This window comes from Mesoplodon mirus (assembly GCF_964341445.2).
Source record: "Mesoplodon mirus genome assembly, chromosome: 6".
NCBI lineage: Eukaryota > Metazoa > Chordata > Mammalia > Artiodactyla > Ziphiidae > Mesoplodon > Mesoplodon mirus.
In genome coordinates, this window is record NC_138982.1 from 33,403,132 (window position 1) to 33,424,212 (window position 21,081).

A 21,081-nucleotide genomic window follows, 5' to 3' on the forward strand; every position below is an offset into this window, starting at 1 on the left:
AGTCGTCAGCCTGCAGCTACTGAAGGGGGTAGGTCTCCAGGAACTTTAACTTCAATATACTTCTTCTGTTGGACGATTCATCCACCCACTCACCTATTCTTTGTTTTAGTGAATGCCTGCTAGGTGCCAGGTACTGAGCATATCGTGTTGAGCAGGACAGACTTGGTTCCTACCTGGACAGAGCTTACGATTTTTAACCCATTAATCCCTTCATGATATGGGGAGCAGGTTGGAGAAGGAGGGAAGGGGAAATGACAAGAAAGCTTGGATGGCAAGTCCGAGGTCTTCAGGACCAGTTACTAGTGAAATGACACATTCATCCTGTACTTGTCTGTCTTTCTTTTGGTGAGAGGATGGCCCTATTGAAGAGAACCCATCTGTGTTATGTTTCTTTGTAGTTTACAGAGTGTTTCCATATGAATTCTCCCTTTTCATCCTCACAACAACTCTGGGAGGCAACACTTATTATCCCCACTTTCCTGATCAGGACACTGAGGCTCAGAGAGGTGAGCTGACTCAGGCCTCACATCATGATCTGGGAAAAAGAACCAGGAAACTGTTAGGGAGTGTCTCGTACCAGCTGTTAGAGCCCAGGTCTTCTGATGATGCTGTAAGTTTTTATGAGGTCAATAAAAATCCATCTGCATTTCTTTTCCCTGGCCTCTCCCTTGAATCTTTCTTATCTGAAGTTCATGCTTGCTGCCTCAGGTGGCTTCATCTCGATACCATCCAGTTCTGGGGGTTTAAAGTTGACCTGGCTGATCAATATCCAAGACAGGAGGACTCTTCCCTATATAATCTATATATTGTGCCCCTTACCTTTCATTACTTCTCAAACAATTGGAAAATGACTGTGCACTGCTGGAGTCCTTTAAGTCCAAGGGTCTAAAAATATTTTTTAGATTTTTATTTACTGGCAAATCACCTCCTGAGGTGGAGGCTGCACATTGCCAGGTGAGATGCACAGGTAGGATAAGCACTAGGGCCAGCTTGTGGGTGGACAGCAGAAGGTCCTCCCATTTTCAGTGCTAAACAGTTCCCAGGGGAGGGTGGGTATGGAAATGCTGTGATGTTTACAATGTCTGGCTGAGCTGGGCAGGAACATGAACGAGGTTCAGTACTGGGTTCTGCTAAGGCCTTAGGTGGGGATTAAATGGTGGGACAGAAAGCAGCGTAGGGGGAGCCGGGTCAGGAGAGGAAAGTGCTGCTGCTTATTTCCATCCAGAGATGTTCGATGGGCTGCAACCCCGATCTAATCCACCAAAAGGTCACCGTCATGTCCTGAGCTGCCATTATTGGCCTCTTCTTGTGCCAAGGTTACTGTCATAAAGCATCTGAAAGGCTCATCCATCCCTGCCACAAAAGGCACCCAAATCTCAAATAAGCAATTAATTAATGAACAAACATCAACCAAGTGGCCACATTCACTGGCCACGTAAGTCTAAGGCCCACAGCCTACCACCTTAAAGTTCTAGATTCTCTCCACCATAGAGCACAGATATGCTTACTCTCCCTTCTCCTGCAAGATATGAAGAGTGACGGTGGGAGGCATTGAGGAGGAAATCTTCCATGCCTGAAAACTGGTTACTGGCTCTTTCCAACCAGCAGAAAGAAAAGTAAACAAAAGCAGGTGCTATGCCTGATCCGTCTGCCCATCCATCCATCATCAAAAGCATATTTCCTCACTTGTGCCATATAAGAGTCCACGGTGCAGCTGTGTTGTTTAAATGATGCCCTCATAAAAATGAACTTGGCGCACTCTGCTGTGGTTTGTCTGTTTTCACGAGAAAAACACAGTGAAAATGATATTGATTTTATTGCATCATTTTACTGACTAGAACGCCAGACTTATAGTGGATATAAGTACAAAAATAATCGAATTCTTACAAATACTTTGCTGCTACAGTACTGAATAATTCGTGGAGGTTGCAATTATAATACAACTTTAAATAACATTCTCATAATGGATTTAACACAATCAACCAGGGGCTAAGGTTTAAAGGTCTGCAAAGAGAAATCTGGGACAATGTGAAAACTCAAAAGTTCATCTTCCAGCTACATGCTTCATTTAACCATAAATCCAGCAACACAAACATTAACAAAACTCACAGCAACCCATGATGGGAGATCTTTTAAGAAACAGGCGAAGTAATACAGAAACCTGGGTTAGTTTCCCAGCTAGACAGGTTCCATCCCATCCCTGTCTAGTCCCATCCTTCGTATCCAAGAACTCTGCACCTGAAGTGCATTATTATGTATCCAAGAAAAAAAAGATAAAGCTAGAGTCTAATATGCAAATCCTTTTAAATATCCTCTTTAAAATGCCACGAGAACAGAGCCAGTCTAAGATATGTCTTTTTTTAGACCTCAGTTGTGCCCTTTGGTTTCACAGGGTTTTCTGTGAGCACTTCACACCAAATAGGATGGATTATAACACTCTTGAAAAGATACTTTAGCACAAAGAAATTAACTGACATTTAAAACTTTAATCTTTCTAGTAGTTTAACCAGGTTCCTTCTCTGGGGAGCCAAGAAAAGAAAAAGAAAAAAGAGCATATACTTAACAGCCAACTCTACAAAACCGTATCTATTTCCAAAAATGCACATGAGAACCTCAGAATGCCGCTTTTTCAAGAAGAAGGAAATGAAATGTCCCTTCTAATCCCCACAAAAGTTTTCACACAGAAAAAATATCTCTGATACTAAAGGTGGTTTTCCATAAGATACAAAATACTGAGATACTGAACTCTGCTTTCTTCCTCTCTCCAAAGAAGTGCTCTAGTTTTGAAATCAGTGTATCTTAGAACCATGGGTCAAAACCCTAGTTTGGGGTGTGTTAGGCTAAACTAAGCCAGAAGCAGCTGGCCTGAACATTCTTGCTTCTGCAGGCAGCATTCATGGAGTTACAGACACCCACCTGGGTGCGCCACCAGTGGGCAAGATGGCTTAATGGAGGCCCCAAGAAGCCACATGTGAGGAGTGACCCTGACGTGTCTGCTCTGGGAACTTTCACATCTGAACGAATATCACCCTTCAACGACATTCTCATGGGCAGCCATCCAGCCTCATCTTGCAAAGATGTTGCCCTCCCATTTGGGCTAACATTAAGAACGACCTCTTTGAGAACTTAACGGTTACATCTTAGTTTTTGACCTCAAATGCTATCAGCCAGCTTGATTACACTATTCACTCAGCAATTTTGGCTCTAAATGACTTAGCTGCTTCTGAAAACAAACTTTTGTCAAAGGAAGAAGATTTGTCAGCATTTAAGACATTTCAACTGAATATGTGCCAGACTCGGATCATGTTCACAAAAACATATGCTTCCAATATGTGGGAAACATGGCCTCACCACGGGAGCAGGGCAAGGCAGCCCTCAGAGAGATGTCTAAGTCTGGCCATGTCTGTCAAACACCCAGGTCATCACCATACACCTCCTTCAACCAAAGCCACGTACCAATATGCTTCTTGCTAACAAGCACGAGCCAGCCACTGTTATCTTGATGACGACCACAAGCATCCAAGAAATACATGTAACAACAGACCTGGAAGGACTGCTTCAACATTTTGCTTTTGTACTTCATGGCATTAGTTTAGTTACTGTTTAATAATATCAAAGTTCTTAAAATAAACAACTTTTATTTTAAGCCCACTCTCTCCAGCTCTCTTTGACACTTGATGGTGAGGCATCTGCCAGGGGGGTGAGGCAAGAGGTATAGCGAGAACAACAAGCCAGGCAGAAGGGTTTGAGTCCTGGCCCTCCAAGGCAAGGTGCCTATCCCCTCTGAAGGGCCCCGTGTCCGAGAAATGGGCTCTCTCACACCCACCTCACAAGGGTGTGGTGAGGCCACGTACCCTGCACAGAGCCTGGGTGTGGTGGGAACACATGAGATGTCTGTGGGGACTGTTTAGGCTTTCTAAATTGTCTCTAGTGCCCTGGGCTGGCTCATGGGGCAAGAGGAAAAGACACCAGAAATAAGACCCTCTGGAGCTTCGACAAAACCTGCAGATGCTGGGAGGCCCCGGCGAGCACCTCCATGCCTTGTGAGTCACCGTGCTCCGGCCTGCTGCGGGACATGGGGTTCCACGCGGCCTCACTCTTCCCTATAGACGTCTGAGTGTCTCATGGGCAGCTTCCTCCAGCGCCCCCAGCTGTGGGGCTCCCACGCAGGACCCAGGCATTTCTGTGCACAGGGCTCTCACACTCCAGGTACAGGGGCTGACACAGCACCTGTGCCGGAGGGGAGGGCTTCTGCTCACCAGCGGCGCATCCAGCCTGTCCCCCATCCCAGGGGCTGCTGCCCCACCGGCTGTGTCTTGGCCCAGGGAGGACCCTCTAGAGGTATTTAACCCCAAGCAGGAACAAAGCCAGCTTCTCCCTTCCTTACCCAGGCGAGCAGCCAGCACCGGCACTGCCACCGGCCCCCAACCCTGCAAGCCTCTAGATAAACCTTGCAGGGGGCCTCCCTTTTTCACAGTAAAAGGAAGGACAGCACTCTTAATCCGCTCCACATGCACAAAAGCCACTCCCAGGAAAGCATTCTTGGAACTCACAGCACACTCCTTTCTGGATGTTGAGATTCTGCTCCAGGACGCTTTGGGGACAGAATGCTTCTGGCCCTGGCACAGGCGATGATCTGTCAGCTGTGAGGTCAGCTGGAGGCGGCAGGCGTGTATGCCTGGGGACAGCCCCCATTGTGGCTCCGGGTCCGGGGGCAAGCGAGGCTCTGCGGCCAAAGCCCGGAAGCAGCCGCCTCCCTCCGGCCCCAGCCTGCTGGCTCAGGTGTGCTGAGTGCAGGAGATTGAGCTCTCCAGTTAGATGGGAGACCACGAGGCACAGACGGCCGTTCGCCTGCACGGAGAGAGGCCACACCCGAGATTTCTAAAAGGGAATGCTCTGAAATTTTAAGTTGGCACCCACTAACAGAATCCTTTTTGTATCTATCTCATGAGATGAACGCAATTTAAACTACTAAGTGGTATCACAGCTGACTAGTACTCCTGCTGCAGCAGGGAAATGGTGACTCGTGGAGACCACGGGACTCAGGAGTTTGCACTGAAAACTGTTTGGACGAGAATTACATAAGACTAATGATTAGATTCATTCTGAAGAGCTTAGAGAACCTTGAAGAAACAACCATGACCGGGACAGAACCGTCTCCAAAGGCTGCACCATTTCCAGAAGTGTGGTTGCCACTGAGCTCCGAGCTTCAGGGTGGGAACAATTCTGTTACCTCTGTGTTCTCTTCACTTCATCCTGAACCAGGATGTTCAAAAGCAGGTGAGAATGATCACAGTTCCACAAGCAGCAGTTAAAGGCACAGCACTGGATATGCCCCCCTCGCAGGACCCACGTTTCAGCCACCGTAAGTAAGACGTGTGGAATTTCCTTCCCCCAGGCAAACGCTCAACTCCCTAACTGGCCAGAAGTCTTTAGTTCTCCAATGCTGACTTGAATCATACCCATGTTTCTGGAGGGAACTCCGTAGTAGTACAAAGAGTTACAAATCACTGATTGAGAGAAAATAAGTTATTTCTTCAATGAATAAATAGCTTTGAGTGGTTGGCTGAACCACTCAACCGACACTGAGTTTGCGGACGAGATCGCGGCTACTAGCAAAGATGCCGCACTGGTGGGTAAGCAGGCTCACGTGTGGCTCCAGCCCAGCTCCCTATTCTTCCTCAGGAACCGCACGCCCGGCTTCCCAAAGCACTGGTGTTTCAGAAAATCGAATACGCCTATTCAGCCCGTTTCCCTAACCATGTTCAGCTGCAGCAGCAACAAAAGCTGCTTCTCCGTTAGTGGTGAAGTACCAGCTCAGACCCAACCTGCACTGAGCTCTCCACTTCTACTCCACATGTAGCAGCCTCGGCCTCAAGGATGGAGGTCAGAGCCCATGCACCATGCAGTGCCCTCAGGGATGGCACCCTTCCACCAGGGCCTTCATCCAGTGCTTGCTGGGCCTCACTATGGGGCAGCTGGATGCCTCTAACTAGAACCAAATGGAAGTTGTTTTGCCCTGATCCAGATGTAACTGCAAAGGGAAAAAAAATAATCCTAGATAAATGTGTCACCTTGACTAAAGAAAACAAACTGGAATTGTGTGCTGTGCCTCACGAATTTCAGTTCCTCATTTTGGGGGTTTGTTTGGAGAACGTAGCACGAGACGACTTAGGAGGGTGTGTTAACCTCCAGCATCTCCAAACACTAGTGGTATGTCCATCGGCATCTGTTGTTCAGCACGTAGCTACTGGGCAGGAAAACAACAAAAGAGCCAGTATTTTGCTGGAAATGAATCACCAAATTGAGGCCTATGGAAGTGCCCGAGTAGAAGAGGCCTTCTTTCTGGAGCAGTCTTGAGAAACATCCAAAAGGAGACCTCCCTCCCTACTTCTGCATTTACTAAAGTGCAAACGAAGGAAAACCTGGGTCCTTGCACTGACGCCTGATGATCAGCCCTAATTAACAGTCACCCCGAAGCCACGGCCAAGCTGCAGTCATGCGGGGACTCTACCGTACTGGCCCGTGTTCACATTCACAGTAGCAATGAAGGTGCCAGATGAGCAGCCTGCAGCTCCACGTCCACGGGCTCCAGCTGTCCCCTTCCACTGTGGTCACACCCCCCATGCCCATCCCCTCTCCACTGGCCGCTCAGGTGTGGCTGCACAAGTTCTGGGAGCGGCTGGCGGGAGGTGCTCCGCTGGTGCAGTCACAGCAACAGGCCCCTCTCTCTGCTGTACTTAGAAGTAGTCTCTTCTCCTGCTCTCATCGCTGATGAAAGATGGGTTATACTGTCCGGGGAAAATGCAAGAATGCCGTGATCCTGGCAATCCAGTGTAGGCCGGGTAGAGTCCATTTCGTTCAAGTTCAGGATTCCTTACACTTGTAGGCTGGTGGCCAAAGAGAAAAGAAGAAAAGTCAGTTTATTATTCTTGGGTTTAAATTTAATAGTTAAGAAAAAAGAAACAATGAATGCTATATTTTGACGAATTTAAGATGGAGGCAGCTATACATAGCAGAGCAAGGTCTGACCTAGAAGTCAGGACCTTCCAGGTCGTCTCTTTATGGAACCTGGGATCCCTCTGCCCATATTTTAAAAGTGGGTTTTTAGAAACATTACGTAATCAAGAGCAGCCCAGTCATTTTTATTTTATTTTATTAAATTTTATTTATTTATTTATTTTTGGCTGTGTTGGGTCTTCGTTGCTGTGCGCGGGCTTTCTCTAGTTGCGGTGAGCGGGGGCCACTCTTTGTTACGGTGCGCAGGCTTCTCATTGCAGTGGCCTCTCTTGTTGTGGAGTACAGGCTCTAGGTGTGAGGGCTTCAGTAGTTGTGGCACGTGGACTCAGTAGTTGTGGCTTGCAGGCTCTACAGCGCAGGCTCAGTAGTTGTGGCTTGCGTGCTTGGTTGCTCCACGGCATGTGGGATCTTCCCGGACCAGGGCTCGAACCCGTGTCCCCTGCATTGGCAGGCGGATTCGTAACCACTGCGCCACCAGGGAAGTCCCAAGAGCAGCCCAGTGATTTTAGACCAACATAGGAAAAGACCTGGGTTAACTATTATCCTGATTATTATCAAGAGTAATTATTATCTGATTATCATTTTGACTTTTAAAAAACAGTTTCTAAAAAAATAATAATAAAAAAAATAAAAAATAAAAATAAAAAAAGAGTTTCTCTGCGAAGCCCAATGGCTTTAAATCCTCTCTGGTATTTAGCAGAATGCTATTATTGTCCCTGCCAAGAATGGGGGACTGACCTTCACAAGGCCACCTGTCGGAGGTGGAGTTAGGACCCCAAAGCAGGAGGCCAGCTGATTCTCAGGCGTCTCTGACCAGTCCCAGCTTAGTGGGTTGTGACTACCTACCTAACGCAAAAAGAGCCGCTGGGGAAGGCCCTGGCTACTCTGAGGAGGCCCTCCTTCAGGGAGAAACATCGGCTTATAGAAACAAAACACTAGTTTCTGCTTATTATAATGTGGATCCCAGGAGAGCCCAGTGTACACCTGAGACCACTGTGAGGGACAGTGTGCTCCCACAGGTGACAGCCTAGGCTCTGCTTCTAAAGACTGCTCAGCCTACTGTCTGAAATGAAAATGCGGTTCGTGTAAGTTTGTGAGTGCATCTACTTAAGACAACTCTTCAGCTAATGGCCTGGGAACGCGCAGCAAAGGTGGGTCCTGTGATGCTGTAGGCCTGTCAGTTGCTCTCTCCTGGTGCTGCCTGGGGGCTGAGGAGCCCCTAGTGAAGGTTGTAAGTGTGTGGGTACCCCTGGGAGAGATACCTGCTTAGTTACGGCTGCAGTTATCAGAGGAAAAAGACTTTCCTGACAGACAGAGGGTAAAGCAAAGCTCCTATGCAGAAATATCAACGGAAACATTCAAACTAGATCTATCTTTGTACCTACAATTATCTTTCCTCTTATTTCTTTTTGTTCTTCCTCCAGGCCAGGTTCAAAATTTTCAGAGTCCATTGAAACTACAGCTTCCTTAGCACGAATGCCCCTCCCATCCAAAGTCTGAAGCGCAGGTTAATCTCCATAGCAACCAGAGTGGTTGTTCCGTCTGTTAACAGGATTGCCTAAAGCTATTAAGTCCCTTGAAACCTTAGGGCAAGGTTTCCCGTTCACTGCTATACTTCTCACAGCTCCGCAAGGCAGGAGAAGTCACTTGCCAGCTGTTTATTTTTCGGCTCAGGTATCACCTCCTGTGTTTGCTTTACGGCTGATACAGTGTAACATGAAAGAACTGAGCAGGCATGGGAATACGACATGGGTTGTTCAGTGTGGGACAGAAGCAGCAGGGGTTCAAGGTGGTCTCCCATCTTTCCAAATGATGCACCCCAGGGCTGGACATAGCAAATTATTAAAGACCTATTGAATCTTCCAAACCTCTGACAAGTGCTGGGTGAGGATGACACTGAATTGTTCTCTTTATACCTTTTCCCAATCCCTTCGTTTCAACTACCCAACCACATGATGTAAAGCATGGCAGACAAGAGATAAAAATGAAAGGGCCAAAGGCTAAATATCATTCAATTCTTTCTCTCTCTTTTACCTTCCGGTTCTGTGACTTAAAAGCAAGTTCAGTGACAAGAAGGATCTTGCCGCAACCTCATGAAGTACATACTGTGCTCTGTGGAAACACTCTTCATAGCTCAATGTTGGAACTAATAAATCCCATGCCAATAGATAGTAAGGAAATTGAATATTAAACCATGTGAATAAGAGGCGTAGGCCACCATTCTTTTTAACCTTTAATGAGCTGGAGTGCTTTTACTACAACAAAACAGAATCCGTTGGGAGTTCTCTGGTTGCCTAGTGGTTAGGATTCCGGGCTTTCACTGCCGTGGCCCGGGTTTAATCCCAGATCAGGGAACTGAGATCCTGCAAGCCACGTGTCGAGACCAGGAAAACAAAACCAAAAAACCCCCAAAACGAACAGAAAAAACAGAATCCCTTTAATTCTCCGAGGAAATTGGAGCCGGGAGGTCACGTGGGCATGGGAATACACACCGAGTAATACACATCCGTCATCTGGAGGAGGTTTTTGGTACTTCCATTCTCATGCATTTCAATAGCTTCTCGGCCCCATTCTTGTGAGCGAGGGTTCTTGGGGTACTCAGCATATGGGGACATTTGGAAATCTCCACTTTTGAAGATGAGCTTGCTTATGTCGTTTTTATTCTTTCTGCAAGGTAAAAAAATTTTGAAAATTGAAACACGTTCTGTGAAGAAATGCTATCTGTGAAAGCACCGTCTAGTTTTTTGCAAGGAAACTTAGACCTAAAGATACCACTACACTGTTCTGTAGCTGCCCACTGAGGAATGCTATTATTGTCCTTATTATTTTTAGTATTTGCCTATAAAAATGCAATTAGGTGCAAAAAAAAGATGCAAGCAATCTTCCAACCCAAAGGGTCAGGTTATCGTGGGTAGAGAGGACAAAGACAGCTGCAGTGGAGCAGATTTAGACTGTTCTGGGGGACAGAGATCGCTGCACCGTGGGGTCAGCCAGGGAAACAGGAGTCATAAATTCGTAAGATGTTGCAGCGGGAAGGGCCTTCAGGATTCTTTAGTCCAGCAGTTCCCAACCTGCTTGAGAAGCTCTGGGGATGAGGCAACTCTGGCTTTGTGAAGGATGTGACTTGTCCTGGGGTCACAGTTTGCTACTAGTAAAGCTGGAGCCAGAATTCAGGACTCCCAACTCCCCGGCCAGTGCTGTTCCACTGCATGAAGCTACTTCACGAACCATGAAAATAGTATGTTTTGTTTGCAGAAATGCCCACCTGTCTATATACCCATACAGATTCTCATGTCAGCGGGGCAGGGAAACCCTAGGACAAGTTCCCTAGTGGTGAGAGTTCTCTGACTGGAAACTGTTGGAGGATGTGTTATTCACCTTCTGTAATGGGCGTCGAATCAGACATTTTTAGTGATATTTGTCCTGGGTGAGATAATCTGGAGTTTCCTCCCTCTACACCTCGCTTTCCTGTAAATAAATGTTCTAGGGAAGGCACCAAATCATTCAGGATCTTAAAACCAAATGTCCAGCATGGGGCTTAGGCGTTGTCCCTTCTTACAAGTTGAGAACAGACCTGCCATGGTGGTGCTCCCTGGGGGCTGGAGCATCTTGTCTCAAACAATCACTTACTGATTTACAGCGACCTTCTCCCAGGGACCAATAGTCACAGGCTCTCTTTCCCCAAATGGCTACACTACCTGGTACAGGACACTGAGCGGACAGGAGGCTTCTGTCTCCTGGAGCACTCAAAGTCTATCTCTCTAGCTCCTAGTCTCCTGCCCAGATTTTTATTTCCACTCACACAGTTTATCTCTGATGCTTTGATTGCAACGTTGTAAATGACAGGCATGGGCTGAACCATGGGGCCTGCGTCCCTGGATGGGCAGTTGGAGCAGCTTGCTCTCTGCAGCATTCCTGGAGATAGAGGATATCTTAAAATGTCCTTCAGGTCAGTGGTTGAAAAGATAACTTGCTATTTTGTAGGTCCCCTCCATCTGCTATGTCAGGATAATTCCTGCCACTTATTATCATCTAAATCCAAAGTCTGAGTTTTCCCTTATCTGAATAACCACAGAGAAGGGAACCAATTCCTTTCTTTTTCTTCCTTTTCCAATCGAAACCGAATCCCACTGCTGTCCAGAAGCCTAGAGCCAAGTTTACTACTGTCTGCTCATCCACATGCCTGCCACCTCTCCACTGCTGAATATTCCAGGCAATCCCTTTCGTCTTTGTTTGCTCCTTAATTTTCCCATTTGAAGTGTAAAAGTCGGGCTTCCCTGGTGGTGCAGCGGTTAGGAATCTGCCTGCCAATGCAGGGGACATGGGTTAGAGCCCTGGTCCTGGAAGGTCCCACATGCCGCGGAGCAACTAAGCCCATGCACCACAACTACTGAACCTGTGCTCTGGAGCCCGCGAGCCACAGCTACTGAGCCCGCGTGCCGCAACTACTGAAGCCCGCGCACCCTAGAGGCCATGTTCCACAACAGGAAAGGCCACCGCAATGAGAAGCCCGCGCGCCGCAACGAAGAGTGGCCCACGCTCGCCACAACTAGAGAAAAGCCTGCATGCGGCAATGAACACTCAACGCAGCCAAAAATTTTATTTAAAAAGTGTAGAAGTCAATGGCTTTTAGTATATTCAGAGTTGTGCAACCGTCAGTTGTGCAGCTTTGGAACAATTTCATCAGCCCAGAAAGAACCCCCACACGTCTTAGCCATTCCTCCCCAGTTCTCCCCTGCCCATCCAGGCCTAGGCAACCGACAATCTACTTTCTGTCTCTATTTGATTTGCCTATTTTGGACATTCAAATAAATGGAACCATACATGTGTGGTCTTTTGTGACTGGCTTAATTCACATAGCATACTATTTTCAAGGTTCATGCATGTTATAGCGTGTTTCATTCCTTTTTATGGCAAATAATATTCCATTGTATGGATATATCACATTTTGTTTATCTACCCATCAGTTGATGGATATTGGGGTTATTTTCACCTTTTGGCTATTACGAACAATGCTGCTATGAATACTTGTGTACATGGTTCTGTGTGAACACCCGTTTTCATTTCTCTTGGTGTAAGAGTGGAAATGCTGGGTCAGATGGCAATTCTGCTTAACGTGCTGAGGAACTGCCAGACTTTTTCGAAGTGACTACACCATTTTATGTTTCCACCAGCAGTGTCTGAGCGTTCCACTTTTCCCACATTCTCATCAACACTTGTTATTTTCTGGTTTTTGTTGGTTTGTTTTAGTAGCCATCTTAGTGGGTGTGAAGTGGTATCTGATGTTAGTTTTGACAGCATTTCCCTGATGGATAATGACATTGAGCATCTTTTCATATATTTATTGAGCATTTGTGTATCTTCTTTGGAGAAATGACTATGCAAGTTCTTTGCCCACTTTTAATTGGGTTGCCTTTGATAGGGACAGAGTAAAGGGACAAAATAGGTGATTAAATAGTTAATCCCACTAAAGGATAAGTAAAGAAAAAAGCATGGGAGACCCCTGTAAGTTAATGAACACTCAAGAAAGCAGGTTTACTTAACCACAAAACCAAGCTGGCTTGCTTAGCAACAAAACCATGCAACAGAAGCTTGAGACATGCCCCCAAACAGTCAAACAATGGTAAAATGAGACCCACATCCTGCCCAGTAAGGTCAGTAAGTTAATAATTCCTAGGACACGCTCCTCTGCATGCACTAAAAACAAACATACAGGGAAAACATGACATTATACTAAAACCTGAGATGATTTACCATTTTTAGCATATGTTACCACCCTTCTGCTTATTTAAATAGTGCCATGACAGTCCCGGCTTCACCATGTAGGGACAAGAAAACTCCCCCGCCTGCTGTGGAGGAGCGGATGATGGAAGCATGACATCCACTCAACAATGGTCCTCTCCCCCTCCCCATTCTTCCTTTGATTATAAAACTGTAGCCCACTAAGTTCTTAGTGTGGCACCCTCTTGCCCACAGGCTTGTAAACCTCACAAGCATCCTATTCTGATAAATCACTTCTTATCTATCACTTTGCTGGATTCTTTCTGCACCAAGACAGAAGAACCTATGCTCTACTAAGTCCCAAAGTGCGTTCTGCGGTTTCACCTTTTTATTACTGAGTTGTAAGGATTCCTTATATATTTAAAAAAATTTTTTTTGTGTGGTACGCGGGCCTCTCACTGCCATGGCCTCTCCCATTGCGGAGCACAGGCTCCGGACGCACAGGCCCAGCAGCCATGGCCCACAGGCCCAACCGCTCCGCGGCATGTGGGATCCTCCCGGACCGGGGCACGAACCCGTGTCCCCTGCATCGGCAGGCGGACTCTCGACTACTGCGCCACCAGGGAAGCCCTCCTTATATATTTTAGATATAAGTCTTTTATTAGACATATGATTTGCAAATACTTTCTCCCCTTCTGTGGGTTGTCTTTTTCACTTTCTTGATAGTGTTCTTTGAAGCAGAGAAGTTTTAATTTTGATGAAGTCCAATCTATCTTTTCCTTTTGTTGCTTGTGCTTTTGTGCTTTTAGTAAAAATCCCATTTGCTGTCCTTTTCTTTCCCAGATGGTACTACCTATCATGAATTTCCCTTTTTCCTTTTTTTAAATGGTTCAGTCATTCATTACGATTTAATACTGTAAACCACCCCAGACATTCTTTAAAAGGGGTAAAAATAACCCTTGCTTAGCACAGGCAAAGAAGGAGAATTAAAATGTCGACTCTTGGCACTCACCTGCAACAGGTAACAATCAGTGCGATGCCCAGGATGAGTAGAAGCCCACCTCCTGCTGCTGCAATCACCACAGTGATAAGCTGATAGGCTAAACAGGTTTAAAAAGGAAAAAAGTGGATTGGTAAGAGGTAATGAATGAATAAAGGAATACCAAAAAATGGTCCCCTTCCCCGTCCCACGGCTACCCCATGCCTCAGCTGGTGACTACTTTTCATTTTCTGGGCACCCAGCAAAGGCTGCTTGGGACTAGCTCTGCATTGTCTCAGTGGACAGGGAGCAGAATGTGCCATCCCCAAATATGCCTCTTTGGTATATTTATTATTTTGAGCTGATATTTTTGAGAAACTGCAGACACAGGAGAAACTCTGAAAACTGAGTATTAATTACCCATTTGTAAGAGAAATTTACATTAGAAAGAGGCTTGTACCAGGAAGAGAGCTAATACCACAGATAACTTTTTCACCTGAGAGACTTATCTGCTTGGCATGCAACCTTTGTGTCCCAAACATTTCCTCTTCTCACTTTCCTGTAAATTGCATTTTCCCCTCTGAAGCCCTAGACCCCTGGCCCTTTCCTCAGCTCAGGAGGGTATATGAGCCTCAATCATCTGGCTGCCTTTTGAGTCTCATATCTTTGTGGGGCTCCCGTGTGTATGCGCATAATTAAAATGGTTTTTTCTCCTGTTACTCTGGCTTTTAATGGGACTGTGGTGGGGGGTGTCAGCCAAGAATCTAGAAGGGTAGAGGGAAAATGATTATCCCTCCCCTATACTATTTTGAGCAGAGTTTCTCTTTCTCAGCCACTCCTAGAATGGGGGCTCCCAAATTCTGCCTGCAGACCAGCCCAATGACATTGTTACCAATCCACGATCAGAAGAGAAAAATAAAAGAGATGCATACATTTTTCGAAAGCTAAACTCTTTTGGGTTGTTTTTTCTCTAGTTTTAATACCTTCTAAAATTTGGTCCTTCCAACTTTTTTTCCTCACTTAATACAGATGCATTTTATCTTGTGTAAATTATGCCTCCAGTAGAGCTGCTTTTTAAAAAGTAATTGGAAAAAAAGAATATTTTCTTGGCTGCTTCCCACCCTTGGTGGTTAATTGTTTTTAAAAATTTTTGAATTGATGTAAAATTTTTTTAATTTGGTTTTAGGTTCTTACTTGATAAAATAAAAAGAAGGCAACCCTAGGTTAGATTCCACAATTTTATAAGAAATATTACCCAGAGTCTGGGAATCACTGCCTAACCCATGCTAGAAACTGGGTAGTCTCAACACATACACATTGAATTTAATTACCAGAAATTAGCAGTCATATAAGTAAGCACAGATCATATATTATAAACAATATTAAAATTTTAATTAATTGGTTTTATACCTATGTATTCTGGAAAACATTTTCAATAAAATCTATTAAATATTCAGATTGTTTTTTGCTGTGGAAATATGATTATAATTGCGCTCTCAGGTTGTCAGGTCCAGGATGAAAAAAAAAAGAAAGAGCCAATGACCAGGTTTTCTATAGTAAATTAGGATGGAACCATACTCTCTAGGTATTCAGGTAAAGTCAAAGGATGATGCACAGAGCTGACAATGAGCAGACTGTGAGAGAAGAGCAAATACAAGTCATGCAGCCATTTACCTGTCCTTTCTTGAAATAAATAGCACAGAAACCTGATTACTATGAAAAACCATCAGTATTAAGATATCCAGGAAACAAAGCCAAACCAAGGAATGAGTTCATTCTCCCCCTCACCTCCTGACACATCTACTCAAGATTCATTTTCTAAAAAGTGAGGACAAAAGACAAATCTCTTGAATTTGTCGACTTCCCTTTATCTCCACCAACACTACCCTAAGCCACCATCGACTGCCGACCAGACAACTGTAATCACCTGCTAACTCATGCTCCTGTGCCCAGTCTTGCCCACTCACTCCAAAAACCAAATCTGACCGTGCCATTTCCCTGCTTCAAAAGACCTACAGTAGCTCCCTTTGTTCCTAACCAGAGACCAAAGTCTAGTTCTTGCTTATCTCTCCACACCAAGTTCATGTTTTCTCACTTCTGGCAAAACAAGTGAGCAGTCATTTTAGAAGTGACCCTCGCAAGTTGCTGCAGCTGTGGCAGGTTCCCCTTTGAAACAAGCACCTGTGTTGTGTCTAAAAAGAGACAAAGGCAGTGTACACCAGTGCTTTCCAAACTATCTGTGGTCAAGGACCAGTTCTTCTTGGGCTGTGCTTTTGGATATTATTTTTAAATGAAGAAAATAAAGTCTCATTTGTTCCTCGTGTCTTTCCCCCCAGGCACCAACTATCATGAATTTCCTTCTCTCCTTTTTTTTAAGGCATCTACTGCAGACCAATATTTCCGTAAAATACAACAAAGTTATTTATTTTACAAAGGATCCCATGCTTGGGTGTCACAGCCATGTCAGCGTGAACGATTCTAAGTGCTTACTCTCTGTTTCTGTATCATCTTGTCGCCATCCTGTCCCAGTTCACAGTTCCCACACTTTGAGGGGTGCCGTGTTATGAGGTGGTTTGATATGATTTCAGGTCCCCTTGTTTGTGACAAGAATGAAATTGTTTTTAAGAATGAAGTTATTGGGGAATTCCCTGGCGGTCCAGTCGTTAGAACTTGGCACTTTCACTGCCGGGGCCAGGGTTCAATCCCTGGTTGGGGAGCTAAGATCCCGCAAGCCACTGGGCACGGCCAAAAAAAAAAAAAAAAAAATGAATGAAGTTATTGTTTTGATATAAAAGTGAAAATGTATTTCAGGATGTCAGCATCCACATCTGTGGCTGCCGACAGCACTTACTAGTGCTGCTGGGGGCTTAGTAAGAACCTATGAAGAAGCAACATGAACGAGGGGACATTTAGACTCTAAATACCCAGAGTTTGTGGGGACTCTTGTGAGTGTTCGGTCTGGACAAGGCCATCCTTTGCTGATCTAAATAGCTCTCCGAAGACCTTGGGGCACCAGATCCTCCCATGGTAAAGGGGACTCTTCTACCGGTAGTGGTGGAAGCCGGGCAGCGCAGTGGCCTCACAAAGATCATCTTGCCTGTCAACACGAGTGTCTTGATTCCCTAGCAACATGCTCTGGAAACAAGGATTGTGGTTTTTGCACTGACAGTTGGAAATCTGCTGAAGCGTCTCTCCTGAGAACCAACTTGTTGAAAGGTACGCCTCAATTAAGTTTGGACTTTATTCCTTTCATCTCCCCTTTCCTGGAACAACAGTGTGATAAATATGTGATTAGTTTGGACTGTTATTTCTTTGTTGACTTATTAAGAGACATCCTGTATGCTACTGCCTTGTGAGATTATAATTCCCACAGTCAACCCGTGTTAAATAAAATGTTGGCAAAGACTACCTCTTGGTTTCTGAGCATAATTTGCCCCCTTGAAACAAAACACACTGATATAGACAAGTGCTTCTCAAACTTTTCCTGCACCTCTGACTCACCCAGAGGACTTCTTAAAACTCAGATGCCTGGTCCCCACCCCCAAGAGATTTGATTCAGCAGGTCTGGGCTAGGCCAAGAAGTTGTATCTCCAGTAAGCTTCTGGGGGATGGAGACACTGCCAACTGGAAGGCCAGACCTTGGGTGGCACTGGCTTAAATTATGTAGGAGAGGAAAGAATGCTGGACTGAAATCCGAAGACCTCTGTGCACATGAGCACAGAGAAAGCGCCTGGGAGGGAACTCACAAAAATGTTCACAGACTTTAGCACCGCCTCGGGTAATAAGGGACTGGTACTTTCTTCTTCATGTTTTTCTCTATTTCCCAAATTTTATTCATGTGTTTATATAAACACACAGATACACACAACCTCCTCTAAATCTAGATATTGTATGTGTACATATATAACTTACTTTATACACATACATTTTTTAAAGAGTCGTTTGTTGTTCTTTGGCAGCCATGTCACTGGAAATTTGTAATAAGCTTGTGGACAATATAACCCACAGATCTGATGTGTGGTTAGAATTCTGCCTTTTAAGTCTTTCCACTCCTCTTGCATCATCTTTCCTTTAGAACCCTGTCCACAGCATTCTTTTTTTTTTTTTTCCTCTGTACCTCTTGAAATTTGCCTTTTGCACATCTACAGGCTGTAGTGTGGCCATAACACTCAAGAGTAGGTACAGGGCAGCATTCCCCTCTCCCAAGGCTGCTTCCTTTCAGTTCCGACACAAAGTGAGTTGTTTGCTTTTAGCTGCATGAGACTTCCAGCTGACATCTGGATAATTAATGATCTCTTCATCCTCCTAAGCAGTTTGTTATGAGTGACTCTCACCAACACACAGCATTTCCACTGGTTTGAGTCCTAAGCCCAATGTAACAACAAGGTGGAGACCATTAAAGGACACTTTCTACACCTGCCGCCAGACTGTGGGGTGGGAAGACATGGCAGGAGGATCTTTAAGGTGAATGTCTGGTTTCACTGGAAGAGGATGAAGAGGCCCAGACACAGGGAAACAGACTCCACATCCCCGCTGGCTGTGTGAGTCTCCACTGGAGAGACGCAGGACATCCGAATGGAAAGGATGACCTACAGAAGGATGTGGTGCGGATAAGAAGGAGGGATGGATAAAAATGTCTGCGGCCAGACAAAGGTAATCTAGGAAAATTATGTGTGTTCTATCATCACAAAGTGACAATAACCACCAACAGAAGAATGGCTTAGAGGATGGGACTGTAAAGAAAGATTTAAAATGGATGATAAGAGGGGAGTAGTTAAGTAAATTATGATATATGCAGAGAGTAGAATTCCACAGAACTATCAAAAGTGGCTTTATAAAATTATGTAAATGAAAACACTGCACAGTTGACTAGGTTTAAAGGCAGGTTACAAAACAGTTTATTCTGTGAGACCCAATTTCTGTTAGAAAGACACACACATACATACCTCTGGTATACTGCTTCCTAAACTTTGATATGTATACAAATCTGCATATTAACCAAATCTAGGGGTCTGGTTAAAATTCAGATTCTGATTCAGTAGGTCTGGAGTGGAGAGGCCTGAAATGCTGCATCTCTAGCAAGGCCCTAGGTGCCGTGGCTTCTGCTGGTCCTATTGACCAGCATTAGTAGCAAGGATATACACCAGGGTATTAAGAGTGATGTGTTTCATGGGTGATAAGGCTTTATTTTAGTTTTCTTCTTCCCTTGTATCTATTTTCTAATTAATTTGGGTTAAAGAAGGCAAATTAATGGGCATGTGTTGTTTTTACGTTATGAAAAGACAAAATTCACTTACTTTAAAAAGAGAAAAAAGGTGAAGCAAACCACAAGGTCATGAGAGATATAATAAAACTGTGAGAAGGAGCCTCTACAAAATTCAAGCGAAGGAGGAAACACGCACACCTAAAAAAGGCTGGAGGGGCAAGGGGAAGTGAGGGACATTGTGACAACAAGTGTGTAAGAATTCTGGGGCCATTGGACGAGTGGTATCAGAGGACAGGATTGTTGGAATCTGTGGCAAAAAGAGGCATAGTTTACACGGAAAGAAAATTAAAACGAGCAGTGATAAGACAGGTGCAGCCCTGCACTGCCTGGGGTGGGCAGCCTTGCCAGGTGCACAGAGAGGTCCAGCTGGGCCCGCACCGCCTCAGGGACTCAGGGACTTGAGAGGAGAGCTTGTCCTGCCGGCTCCAGTTTGAAGGATATTCTCTATGAGGAGCGGCGGGTGAAATCTGGGCACCACTAGAAAGCTAACAGGGACTTTTAGAAAGGCAGGTCAGAGGTTATGCCTGCAGCCAGAATGTATTAGAGTTGGGTGACTTCCAGGAATGTAGGCATGAGGGAATCGCAGGGCCACGTGCGTGGCTGGACAGAGCTGGGCTCCCTGTCTCACGGGGCTTGGGCAGCAGAGTGTGTGTCCCCAGAAGCCTGCAGAGAGCAGTGTTTCTTTTCTATAAAAGATCCAGCCTGAGCCAGACCTCCAGGAAGGCACTTACTGTCTTTGGTGGTGACAGCAGAAGGGACAGGGGTGGGTGGTGAGAGCTCTGCTATTTGGCACAAAACACTGAGTGACAAGCCACAGAATTCACACGGTGTTATCACCATAGGCCGGATGAAACTCAGGTGCTCCGGATTCCTTAACCCACACCAGGGCTGATCTGAGACCGCAGAGAAAGGGGCCGTTGGCAGGTGCTATTTATTATCAGTGACTATTAATTGCTTTGCAACACTGACATTAAGACTGATATCAAAGTCATAAAGTGGTTTTCACACCCTCAGAGTTAACCAGAGTCACCCACAAAAGGTGGCCGGGAGCTAGCCCTCCAGGCTGGAGTCTGCCCTCTGCTGGACGTCATCGTGATGACTCGGATAAAAGGGAGCAAAAAGAAGTCTCAGGAACAGAGAGAAATTCGGCTACTTCCAAGACCCCGACCCCCATAACGCGGAGACACAGGAACTCACAGAACAGTCAGTGGGTGTAGTGGTATATCCTCTCCACATACACAGGAGTTAATGATCTCTGAAAAGCAAATCACTCACTGCCACTTAGAACAACGCCCTGCAGCTCACTCCCCTTTCCTTCAACCCTTTCTAGGGCTTTTCCCTGTATCCATTTTCACTCTTCCATTTCCTGAGAAATATGAAGCATTTTCTAGTAAACCCTATTTAGGGAGCTGTTTGACTACAAGCAGGTTAGAAGTACCGGCTCATCCTATGAGAGGCCTGTCAGGGCCAAGGGGCCCCGGGAGGACTGGCAGGTGGGCTCTCTCACCCCCTGCTCCCTACCCCGAGATGGTCACATCTCCACGTGCGTCACCTTGTCTCACTCATGCTCTTACAAAACCAAGTACACCTGTGATATTGTGCCCTAATAAGAAATATCTAGGGCTTCCGTGGTGGCGCAGTGGTTAAGAATCCGCCTGCCAATGCAGGGGACACGGGTTCGAGCCCTGGTCCGAGAAGATTCCACATGCCGCGGAGCAACTAAGCCCGTGCACCAAAACTACTGCGCTCTAGAGCCCGTGAGCCACAACTACTGAGCCCACGTGCCACAACTACTGAAGCCCGCTCCTAGAGCCTGTGCTCCGCAACGAGAGAAGCCACCGTGATGAGAAGCCCGCGCGCCGCAACGAAGAGTAGCCCCCGCTCGCCGCAACTAGAGAAAGCCCGCGCACAGCAATGAAGACCCAACGCAGCCAAATAAATAAATTAATTTAAACAAATAAATAAAATCAATAATTAAAAAAAAGAAATATCTATCTAGTCTTCAACCCCGCTCCATTTCTGGCATAAGAGCTTTTAAAACACTTGGAATTTCTGACTGATAGGGTGAGAGGAGCATCTTTTGTTAAATAAGGTC

The 21,081-nt window shown here is 45.6% G+C and overlaps 1 protein-coding gene across 3 annotated transcripts in view; it reads right to left on the reverse strand.

Moving 5' to 3' along the window:
- Nucleotides 1-1,797: 1,797 nt before the first annotated feature.
- The window catches only part of HEG1 (heart development protein with EGF like domains 1), an 81,351-nt gene continuing 62,067 nt past the window's right edge, over nucleotides 1,798-21,081 (reverse strand). For all 3 annotated transcript variants that reach the window (XM_082626125.1, XM_082626126.1, XM_082626124.1), the window contains 3 exons: nucleotides 13,754-13,841; nucleotides 9,513-9,687; nucleotides 1,798-6,890 (listed from right to left, as the gene is read on the reverse strand). In XM_082626125.1, coding sequence (XP_082482251.1) covers nucleotides 6,741-6,890; nucleotides 9,513-9,687; nucleotides 13,754-13,841 — 413 coding nt within the window. In that variant the 3' untranslated portion in view covers nucleotides 1,798-6,740. The remainder of the gene's footprint in view (nucleotides 6,891-9,512; nucleotides 9,688-13,753; nucleotides 13,842-21,081) is intronic.